Raw genomic sequence first — 11,815 nt, forward strand, 5'->3', positions numbered from 1 at the left:
ACTCCGATGAGCGCCGCTGCCGAACATGGGGAAGCGGAGGCCCTTTGCGCTGAAGCATATACCTCTGGGGCTCATGACAGTCCGGACATGTGAAAACAATGGATATCCGCCGGCGCCGATCGTAGACTAGTTTTACCTTAATCCGGTTTGAATGAAGTTCGTCCGATTTGTTAAACAGTTTTTAAATATACGCGGGTAGCGTTGGATGTCCGGCTCCGCATCTATGTTCGCGGACTGATCCCGTCGGCTGATGAGTATGGGAGGAAATTTGGGGGTGAGTGCTAGAGATGCCCTTATCTCTTGGCCTCACTTTCTCTTCGATCGGCTGCAAAGGGAAAGGAAGGGTTGAGCTCCGAGAGTGGACTTAGCTGTCGCGTAGGTCGCTCGGCCGCCTTCCATGCACCTTCCCCGTTGGTTCCCTCGTCCTAGGTTTCTGGTATAAAGCCGACGATCCGGCACGACCCGCCGATTCACTCGCACTCACAAGCTCAGACACCCAAAAGCCAAAAAAAGTTGGTGCACGTACTGTCCATTTCTAGTGCCAAGTTCGAGCTAGCACAGCAGAGAGACTCTCGCCATGGCGCTGGCCACCCCGACAGCCGTGGTGCTGGAGCTGATGACCATGGGGCAACAGTCCGCGGCGCACCTCGGGGAGCTGCTCCGAGCGGCGTCCCCGCCCGTGCGGGCCGAGCACCAGGCGCTCGCCGCGGAGATCATCCGCTGCTGCGACCGGGTGATCGCCGCGGTGAGCGCGGGCGCCACCGATAAAAAGAGGAAGATGACGGACCCTGGCGCCACATCCTGCCATCTTCCCTCAGCCGCCATGCCGTCCAAAAGAAGGTGCGTAGTTCAAATGAATGATTTCCTCCACCCTTTGCACGAGCATGAGGGTTTGACAGGTTGCCGTCGATATCGCAGGGTGCGTGCTGCGGAGGCGCACAGAGAGGTCCAGGCGCACACGACGGCGGACGGGTTCGTGTGGAGGAAGTACGGGCAAAAGGACATCAACGGAAGCAACCACCCGAGGTTCGTACAGTAGAAAGAAATGCCCCTAATGGTCCGGACAAACGGCAAGCTTGTTGATCAGCGCAGAGCCTGACGCTATTTTGTTGCATGCAGGCTCTACTACCGCTGCGCGTTCAGAGGCGAGGGCTGCGCCGCGACTCGGCGGGTGCAGCGGTCGCCGGAGGAGCCCGCGGCGTTCGTGATCGCCTACTACGGCGAGCACACCTGCGGAGCCGGCTTCGGCGACACGTGCCAGCAAGGGGCGGTGCCTCCTACCGTTGTCGACTCCGGCTCAAACGCTCGTGGAACCGTCGGTGCCATCGACTGGAACAGGGGCTCGCTTCTGCTGCCGTCGCTCCCAGCCGAGCAGGGCGCACGCCATCACGGCGAGGCGCCTGGTGACACGTCGCGGGGATGGTTGTCGCCGTCGTCCTCGTCCTACTCGTCGGAGGTGGAACTTGGTGCTTCTCCTGTCGGGGAATTTCTCGATGGCAGCTTCGACTGGGAGTGGGAGACCGTTGTCAACTCCCTCCGTTTCGGCGATCTGCTTCAGTAAAGCTTAGTAGATGTCTGCCTCAGCTTGCGACACATCCTCACTATTTAGTGGATAGATCCGGAGTATATTTGTGTTCGGACATGTACATATCACCGTGTACCTAAGCATGCTATGTCGCCAGAGGGGGCTTGTCGGGAGCATGATACATAAGACACGTCGATGAGGTCTTTTGAGGATCCGAAATGTCACATGTCCGGGAGGGACTCTGTCAGGGCACGAGGCGGTTATAGGCTACCCAGGTCGACCCGATCTTCCTAGGGCCTTGAGATTCGATATCATCAAACACGAAGAACAACGAAGAACGAGGAAGTCCTTTAAAAAACGAAGAATGAGAAAGAAGAAAACAAGATAGATAAAAATAAAGGTAAAAATGATAAATTGATTTGTCAATTATGTGGTGTTTAATTGGTCGTCATCTCTCATCTATGTATGAGATAGATGGACTTTTCGTATAAGAAAAAGACTCAAAAACATGTTCAACAAGTCAAAACCTAGACTAACTCGGACAGAAAATCTACACATAAATCGGACATATCGGACATGTTGGGGTGAAATAGTTGAAACAGAGAATCCACTAAAGTCGGACATTTAAGTCGGAATGTCCAACTTGACTTTACATTTGTCTCTGACCTTGCATCGGTTTTGAGGTTGTATGCCACTTTGGATTGACATAATACAAAAAGCAAAGTTGTTCGCTTCGACAATATCAAGAATTTTCATTTGAGGACTTTTGTGTTGAGTAAATAAGTAACTTTTTGATTAATTTAATGCAGGAAATAATTATGGATATGGCATTGACAGTATTAACGACCTACTAATTGCGATCTAAATAAGCACGTACTACGCATATAGTAGAAGCATCTACGCACATAGCTAGTCCTGTTAAGACAGAAAAAACAGGAACGGGATAATCATGTTATACCCTTCAGTTGGCCAGTTGGCCGTAGCAGCAGCAGTGGCGGCGGTCTCCTTCTGGTCAGCGGAAGCCTTCTCGGCGGCGGCTCTCTCCGCGTTGGTGGATATGATGATGATGGATCGGACGTGGATGAAGTCTAGGAAGCAAACGAACGGCGGCGAGCAGTCGCTGAGGGAGTCCTGGAATAAGGGGTCCTCGGGCGTCCGGCCTGTTATTCATTGGGCCGGACTGATGGGCTGTGAAGATATGAAGGCCGAAAACTATACCCGTATCCGGATTGGACTCTCCTTGGCGTGGAAGGCAAGCTAGGCGACCAACTATGAAGATCCCTTCTTATGTAACCGACCCCATGTAACCCTAGATCTCTCCGGTGTCTATATAAACCGAAGAGCGTAGTCCGGATAGGCGGATACTCATTACCATAGTCATATAGGCTAGACTTCTAGGGTTTAGCCATTACGATCTCGTGGTAGATCAACTCTTAAAATACTCATATTCATCAAGATCAATCAAGCAGGAAGTAGGGTATTACCTCCATAGAGAGGGCCCGAACCTGGGTAAACATCGTGTCCCCCGTCTCCTGTTACCATCGATCCTAGACGCACAGTTCGGGACCCCCTACCCGAGATCCGCCGGTTTTGACACCGACATTGGTGCTTTCATTGAGAGTTCCACTGTGTCGTCAACAAGGGGTTCGATGGCCCCTTCAATCGTCGATAGTGACGCCGTCCGAGGAGAAACCTTCCTCCCCGGGCAAATCTTCGTGTCCGGCGGCTTCGTACTGCGGGCCAACTCGCTTGGCCACCTGGAGCAGGTCGATAGCTACGCCCCTGGCCATCAGGTCAGATTTGGAAGCTTGAACTACGTCGCGGATACCCGCGGAGACTTGACCTTCAATGGGTTTGAGACCGCAGCGATCGCTCCCCCTCGCCCCGATGAACATGACTTAAATCTGTCATCGGATTACATCCAGGAGATGATTCCTATTGCTGGAACGGCCTTGGAACCGAAGCAGACCGTGCCATCCGAGGCCACAAAGTCCGCGGCGTTGGAGCCACACACAGACTCAACATCCCGCAATATTTGCGTCAATGGAACTCCGGACTCGTCTCCGGCTGTAAGTTCCGGACCACGTACGCCTGCGGACACCGAGCTGGATCGGTTATCGATTTCCGAATTTAGCGCCGCAGACATCTTCCAGCATTCACCCCTGGGTGACGTGCTAAACTCTTTAAAGAATCTGTCCTTGGAGAAGGACTCATGGCCGAACTATGTTCGGTTCGAGCTGGAGGCGGATGACGAGGAATTTTTCTTCCCACCCGCCACCCACTTCATAGCCACTGTTGATGACCTAACCGACGTGCTTGACTATGGCTCCGAAGACATCGACGGTATGGACGACGATGCCGACAAGGAGCAAGGCCAAGACCCGCCATTCACTGGACGATGGACGGCTACCTCTTCGTACGACGTGTACATGGTTGATACACCTAAAGGATCTGGCGACGACAAAGAAGAGCCAGACGCGAATAAACCCTCTGAGACGCAGTCCAAGCGTCAGCGCCCCAAACGCCGTTCTAAGCCTCGTCGCTCAAAAGATGGCAACACTGGCACCAGAGAAAAGAGTACTCCGGGCGACGCCGAAAACAATGAAGACCCTGTCGGAGCTGCATCCGACAGGAGGAACATGACAACAGGCAAGACAACCTTGATGAACAGGCCATAGAAGATGACTCGGAGGACGATAGTTACCGTCCACCCTCCGAGGAGGAGACAACCCTCGGCAATGAAGACTTCATCGTGCCGGAGGATCCTCTGGAGCAGGAGCGTTTTAAGCTTCAGCTCATAGCCACTGCAAGGAGCCTGAAAAAGAAACAGCAGCAGCTTCAAGCTGAACAAGATCTGCTCGTCGACAGATGGACTAATGTCCTGACAGCCGAAGAATACGGCCTCAAGCGCCCAGCCAAGAGCTACCCGAAACGCAGACTGCTACCTCAATTCGATGAGGAGGCACCAGAGCACATATCTCCCTCGCGTAATGCGGAACGACCACCACGTGGTCGAGACAGGGTGGCCGACCGGCCACCCCGCGGTCGGGATAAAGCGGCAACTCAGGACGAACAGCAGCCTGCCCCACCGCCCCGTAAAAATAGAGACGGAAGAGTTCGGAGTCACATGTACGACCTCCGGCAGACCCCGGACAGTAGAGCAGGACATACAAGATCGATCTACGGATCGTGTGGACGTGTCTCGAGGCACGACGACGGCTACCTATTCGGACGTGACAAACCTAACCACGCCCGGACCGAATGCCGCAGACGGACTCCATCAGAGCTACGCCGCGATGCGGCCCGATACAGAGGTGCCGCACACCCTCTCTGCTTCACAGATGAAGTACTGGATCACGAATTTCCCGAGGGGTTCAAGCCCGTCAATATCGAATCATACGACGGCACAACCGATCCCGCAGTATGGATCGAGGATTTTATTCTCCATATCCATATGGCTCGAGGAGATGACCTCCATGCCATTAAATACCTCCCACTAAAACTCAAAGGGCCAGCTCGGCACTGGCTTAACAGCCCGCCTGAAAATTCTATCGGCAGTTGGGAGGACTTGGAAGAAGCCTTCCTGGACAACTTCCAAGGAACTTATGGACGGCCACCAGACGCCGATGACTTAAGCCACATAGTTCAACAACCTGGAGAATCAGCTAGAAAATTCTGGACTAGGTTCCTAACCAAAAATAACCAGATCGTTGACTGTCCGGATGCCGAGGCCCTAGCAGCCTTCAAACACAATATCCATGACGAATGGCTAGCACGCCACCTCGGCCAAGAAAAGCCGAAGTCTATGGCAGCCCTTATGGCACTCATGACCCGCTTTTGCGCTGGTGAGGACAGCTAGCTGGCTCGTAGCAAAAACACAGCCAGCGAGGCAGGCCCCACTGAGGCCAAGAACAGCACCGGCAAGCTCCGGCGCAATAGACACAAACGCCGAAGCAATGGCGACAACACCGATGACACCACAGTTAACGCCGGATTCAGTGGCTCCAAGTCCGGCCAACGGAAGAAGCCCTACAAAAGAAACAACGAAGGACCTTCCAGCCTGGACCGCATACATGACCGTCTGTGCCAGATACACGGCACCCCGGATAAGCAAGCCAGTCATACCAACAGGGATTGTTGGGTTTTCAAGCAGGCTGGCAAGTTAAATGCTGAAAACAAAGAAAAGGGATCACAAAGTGAGGACGAGGACGAAGAGCCCCGGCAGCCGAACACTGGGAGGTAGAAGAAATTTCCCCCGCAAGTCAAAACGGTGAACATGATATACGCTACACACATCCCCAAAAGGGAGCGTAAGCGAGCACTTAGGGACGTCTACGCGGTAGAGCCAGTCGCCCCAAAATTCAATCCGTGGTCGTCGTTCCCGATCACCTTCGACCGCCGAGATCACCCAACTAGTATCCGCCACGGCGGTTCAGCCGCACTAGTCCTTAACCCAATTATTGACGGGTTTCACCTAACACGAGTCCTGATGGATGGTGGTAGCAGCCTCAACTTGCTCTATCAGGACACAGTGCGGAAGATGGGCATTAATCCCTCACGAATCAAACCAACAAAGACTACCTTCAAAGGAGTCATACCAGGCGTAGAAGCCCACCGTACGGGCTCAATCACGCTGGAGGTGGTCTTCGGTTCTCCGGACAACTTCCGAAGCAAAGAGTTAATCTTCGATATCGTCCCCTTTCGCGGCGGCTATCACGCACTGCTCGGACGAACCGCGTTTGCTAGATTCAACGCAGTGCCACACTATGCTTATCTCAAGCTCAAAATGCCCGGTCCACGCGGCGCCATAACAGTCAATGGCAATACAGAACGCTCCCTCCAAACAGAGGAGCACACCGCCACCCTAGCAGTAGAGGTACAGAGTGGCCTTCTCAAGCAGCACCATAGTACGGCTGTCGAGCCCCTGGACATCATTAAGAGGTTCCGGACTACACTGCAGCAGGACAGCGCGGCTCGTCAAGAGCTCGATTAGCAATTCGGCCTCCGTCCCAGTCCTAATGAAGTAGTGGCATTCGCACCACGCGTACATAATTACGCACTCAAAATCCCATGGACATCGACGGAGGCACAAGCTAACCCGGGATCTACAGTTCGGCTAGACCGATCCCAGACACACATACTTTCACCTATTTCTTTTTGTTCCAGGTTCCTTTTCCCACGGGCCTGATCGCCAGCCCTTTCGAAGGCTCGACATACAAAGGAGGCAAGCAGCATAGGTGTGTAGGGTAACCTCTATACGTTCTTCTTGATGGTATTTTTCTTATTTCTCAGGACCCGCACGCTGCGCCCTCTTGATTCCGGCATGTTAAATAGCCCGGATGCTTATCGCACTATTTGTACAAAGATACGCCTTGACGTATCCATCCAGTTATAATGAAAATAGTTTGCGGCCCAGTTTCTGTGGTTTTCGCTTCTTACCTAATTTTATTTCGATCTGCTTATCGGTTGCATCCGTACACTTTGGTACGTTTCATACTTGCCAGGGGCTCCTTATCGCCCCACAATACGGCAACAAAGTCCGAACACTTTATATATATATATAAGTTCGGCACCCCGAATTTAGCATTATATGCATTGGCTCCGAATCATGTCTTTGGTCAATACTTGGGTTGCCCGGCTCCTGTTCTTGTGTAACACACCGGATGTAACTTTCCATATTTGTAACTCCAACTCTTGCCATTTTCGGCTATGTGTTATGATATTCCCACCGTGGTCGGGTTTTGTTTTTCGTTTTGCATTTTGTTCATGTCATGCATTTCATATCATGTCATCATGTGCATCTCATTTGCATACGTGTTCGTCTCATGCGTCCGAGCATTTTTCCCGTTGTCCGTTTTGCAATCCGGCACTCCCACACGCACCGGCGCCCCCTCTTGTTTCTTTTCGTGAGCGGGTGTTAAACGTTCTCGGAAAGGACCGAGGTTTGCCAAGTGGCCTTGGTACACCACCAGTAGACCACCTATCAAGTTTCATTCCATTTGGAGGTCGTTTGATGCTCCAACGGTTAACCGGGTAACCGCAAAGTCCTTTTGTGTGTTGCAGCAAAAAACCCCTCCAAACAGCCCAAAACCCACCTAAGTCCCTTCCATGCTCTCGGTCGTTCGATCACGATCGTGTGGGCGAAAACCGCACTCCATTTGGAGTCTCCTAGCTCCCTATGCCTATATAAACACCTCCCCCTCCGAAATTTTCGCAGATCAAACCCTAGTCTTCTTCCACCCCGCGCCGCCGGACACGTCCGGTCCGGACGGACGCATCGCCGCCGCCTCCCCGGGCCAATCGGGAGCCGCCACGTGGCCCCCGCGCCGCCGCCGGCCCGCTCGGCCCGCGCGGGGCCCCCGCGAGCCCATCCGCGCCGCCGCCCCCGCGCGCGCCTCCGCCTCCTCCCGCGCGGCTCCCGCCGCCGCCCGCCGCTCCGCCTCCTCTCGCCGGCGCTCCTCGCCGCCTGTGCCCGCGGGCGCCGCCGCCGTCGCCTCCGCCCGTGCGCGTCGGCCGCCTCCTCCTCCGGCGACCCCGCGCCGCCTCCTCCCCCCGAGCTCTCGCCGGCCGCCTAGCGTCCCTCCTTCTCCGGCCGTCCTCAACTCCGGCGAGCCACCCGAGCCCGATCCGCGCCGGATCTCGATCCAAACCGACGGTTGACTTTCCTCCCCCCTCTCGAAATATTCCAAGTCCCGAAGTTTTGCATAATATATGGCTCTGTTCATTGCATCATAACTCTCTGCATATAGCTCCGTTTCGTGCGTGTAATATATCGAAATGTTCGTCTCTAGATGCTCTTCATTTAGTTCCATTATGCCATGTTAATTTGTGTCCATCTTGATGCCCAAATCTCTGAGGCAAGAGTGCTATATGCTGTTAAGTGCTGTTACTTATCAAAACTTGAGGATTTGTTATTTTTGTTGCATTTGATGTGTGCATCTTATGGGCATGATCTCTACATGTGTTTTGATGTATGCCATGCCATCTTTACAGAGGTGTATGCCATGTATTTTTTTTGATCTCTTTGGTGACTAGCACAAGCATCCAAACTAGGCTTCGTAATGTTTTTGATTTTAGGGTCACCAAGTCTGTTTCTGCTGTTATTTTGTTGCCATGTATCCATGTGTCTACAGTGAGATCCATGCTTATTTTGGTGATGTTCAGTAAGGATTTTTTGTAGATATAGTTGTGCTCTATCCATCCGTGCCTCTTTTTGAAATTATGGAGTGCCCTAGCATGTCTCAATCTTGCTCTACTTTTGCTATAAAATATTCCTGGCAGATTCTTAACATGATATTCAATTTTGCCAAGGTTGTTGTAATTGTTTAATACATGCTATGAATTTGATCTTGCCATGGATAGCTTCATAAACATGCCATCTTGCTGTAGGTATGCTTGTTTTGTCATGCATTGCTTTTGGATGAGTGCATCAAGCTCACCAAGATGCCCTCATAATGTCTGTTTCTGCAATGCTCTGTTTTCTGCTAAGTCTGAAACCTGTTAACGAAACTTGCTATGTTTACATGGGTGCCATCATATCTTCTGGTCCTTTTTGGCTCATGGTCAGTAAGGGACTTTTGTTCTATGCATTTAGTAGATTCATGCCATTCCTTGTTTTGTTATGTTAAGTTCCTGTAGCGTGTTGATTGCTTGCTCTGAACATTGCTAGCTGATGCTGTTTCAGCCATGTTTAGTATTTTCACCAAGTCTGTGAACCTGATATCTTTTGCACTTTTGCCGTGCTTGTTTGAACCTGTTATGTTGTGATCTAACCGTAGCTCAGTGTTTATCTTTTGTCAAGCATCTCCTGTAGATTACTGCCATATGCTTTGTTGCTATATTGGAGTGCTGTAGCATAGTTTCTTGTTGTATTCTAAGTGCTATCAGGCTGTTAATCGCAGAATCGTGTCACTTGTTTTGCTTGCCATTTGCAAACCGTGCATCCGTTTCCGGTGATCTTTATATTGATTTCGACCAAAATCATCTCACCTTTCCAGTGGCATGCTTGGGTTGCCAAGTTACAGCCTTGTTCATCATTTTTCTTCCGGAGCACGCATATGCATCGCATATCATATCCCGCATATCAGGCATGTTTTGCATCATGTTGCTTGTGCATTTCCCGTGATTGATTGTGGTTCCATTGCTTGTGTTCTTGTTTTGGGTATAGCCGGGAGACGAGTTCGTGAACGAGGAACCTATTGAGTATGCTTACGAGAATCAAGCTTTCGACAACTCTGAGAACCTTGCAGGCAAGATGATCATACCCTCGAAATCATTTCTATCTTTGCTTTGCTAGTTGTTCGCTCTATTCTTCTATGCTGCGCTACCTACCACTTGCTATATCATGCCTCCCATATTGCGATGTCAAGCCTCTAACCATCCTTTCCTAGCAAACCGTTGTTTGGCTAAGTTACCGCTTTTGCTCAGCCCTTCTTATAGCGTTGCTAGTTGCAGGTGAAGTTGAAGTTGGTTCCATGTTAGAACATGGATATTTTGGAATATCACAATATCTCTTATTTAATTAATGCATCTATATATTTGGTAAAGGGTGGAAGGCTCGGCCTTATGCCTGGTGTTTTGTTCCACTCTTGCCGCCCTAGTTTCCGTCATACCGGTATTATGTTCCTTGAGTTTGCGTTCCTTATGCGGTTGGGTGATTTATGGGACCCCGTTGACAGTTCGCCTGGAATAAAACTCCTCCAGCAAGGCCCAACCTTGGTTTTACCATTTGCCACCTAAGCCTTTTTCCCTTGGGTTTTCGCGAGCCCGAGGGTCATCTTTATTTAAACCCCCGGACCAGTGCTCCTTCGAGTGCTGGCCCAAACTGGGCGATGTCTGGCGCCCCTTGGGCAACCAGGGTCTATGCCAACCCGACGTCTTGCCCATCCTGTGTGCCCTGAGAACGAGATATGTGCAGCTCCTATCGGGATTTGTCGGCACATTCGGGTGGCTTTGTTGGTCTTGTTTTACCATTGTCGAAATGTCTTGTAAACCGGGATTCCGAGACTGATCGGGTCTTTCCGGGAGAAGGTTTATCCTTCGTTGACCATGAGAGCTTATGATGGGCTAAGTTGGGACACCCCTGCAGGGTATTATCTTTCGAAAGCCGTGCCCACGGTTATGAGGCAGATGGGAATTTGTTAATGTCCGATTGTAGAGAACTTGTCACTTGACTTAATTAAAATACATCAACCGTGTGTGTAACCGTGATGGTCTCTTCTCGGCGGAGTCCAGGAAGTGAACACGGTTTTGGGTTATGTTTGACGTAAGTAGGAGTTCAGGATCACTTCTTGATCATTACTAGTTGACGACCGTTCTGTTGCTTCTCTTCTCGCTCTTATTTGCGTATGTTAGCCACCATATATGCTAGTGTTTGCTGCAGCTCCACCTCACTACCCTTTCCTACAAATAAGCTTAAATAGTCTTGATCTCGCGAGTGTGAGATTGCTGAGTCCTCGTGACTCACAGATACTTCCAAATCAGTTGCAGGTGCCGAGGATACCAGTGCAGGTGACGCAACCGAGCTCAAGTGGGAGCTCGATGAAGATCTTGTTCGTTGTGTTGTTTCGTTTCCTGTTGATCAGTAGTGGAGCCCAGTTGGGACGATCGGGGATCTAGCATTTGGGGTTGTCTTCTTTTATTTGGTTCCGTAGTCGGACGTATGTGTGTACTCTGATTGATGTATGATTTATCTATGTAATGTGTGAAGTAGCGATTGTAAGCCAACTCTTTATCCCATTCTTGTTCATTACATGGGATTGTGTGAAGATGACCCTTCTTGCGACAAAACCACAATGCGGTTATGCCTCTAAGTCGTGCCTCGACACGTGGGAGATATAGCCGCATCGTGGGCGTTACAAGTTGGTAATCAGAGCCACCCCCGACTTAGGAACCCCTGCTTGATCGAATCGCTGGCGTTGTTGAGTCTAGAAAAAAAAATTGAGTCTTAGGATTATATATATCCGAGAGTAGGATTCTTTTTACTCCTCAGTCCCTTCGTCGCTCTGGTGAGGCCTCCTGACGTAGAAGTTTTGACTCTTCTCTCCTCAAATTTCACTAATTTTTTTTAGGATCACGCGGATATCTTGGAATCGTTCCGATGGTTTTGTGATGAGAACATTGTTCTTGGTGCCTCCTGACATTTAGGGGTTGTGGCAGTGTCCCGGGGAGTTGAGCTCCGAGGTGTTGTCGTCACAATTTTATCGTTGCAGTTCTGGAATACCTGAGTTTCGCCGACATCGAAAATCTCTTTTATGCAGTTGTTGGTGAGATCACCTCGACGCCACCCAC

The 11,815-nt window shown here is 51.0% G+C and overlaps 1 protein-coding gene across 1 annotated transcript; it reads left to right on the forward strand.

Moving 5' to 3' along the window:
* The first annotated feature begins 502 nt into the window (after positions 1-502).
* LOC109771718 (transcription factor WRKY45-1-like) lies at positions 503-1,689 on the forward strand. The gene is made up of 3 exons (XM_020330413.3): positions 503-840; positions 919-1,026; positions 1,120-1,689. The coding sequence occupies exons 1-3, from the start codon at positions 578-580 to the stop codon at positions 1,559-1,561; spliced, it is 813 nt and encodes a 270-aa protein (XP_020186002.1). The 5' UTR covers positions 503-577; the 3' UTR covers positions 1,562-1,689.
* Positions 1,690-11,815: the final 10,126 nt, after the last annotated feature.

This window comes from Aegilops tauschii, chromosome 3 (assembly GCF_002575655.3).
Source record: "Aegilops tauschii subsp. strangulata cultivar AL8/78 chromosome 3, Aet v6.0, whole genome shotgun sequence".
Lineage (NCBI taxonomy): Eukaryota > Viridiplantae > Streptophyta > Magnoliopsida > Poales > Poaceae > Aegilops > Aegilops tauschii.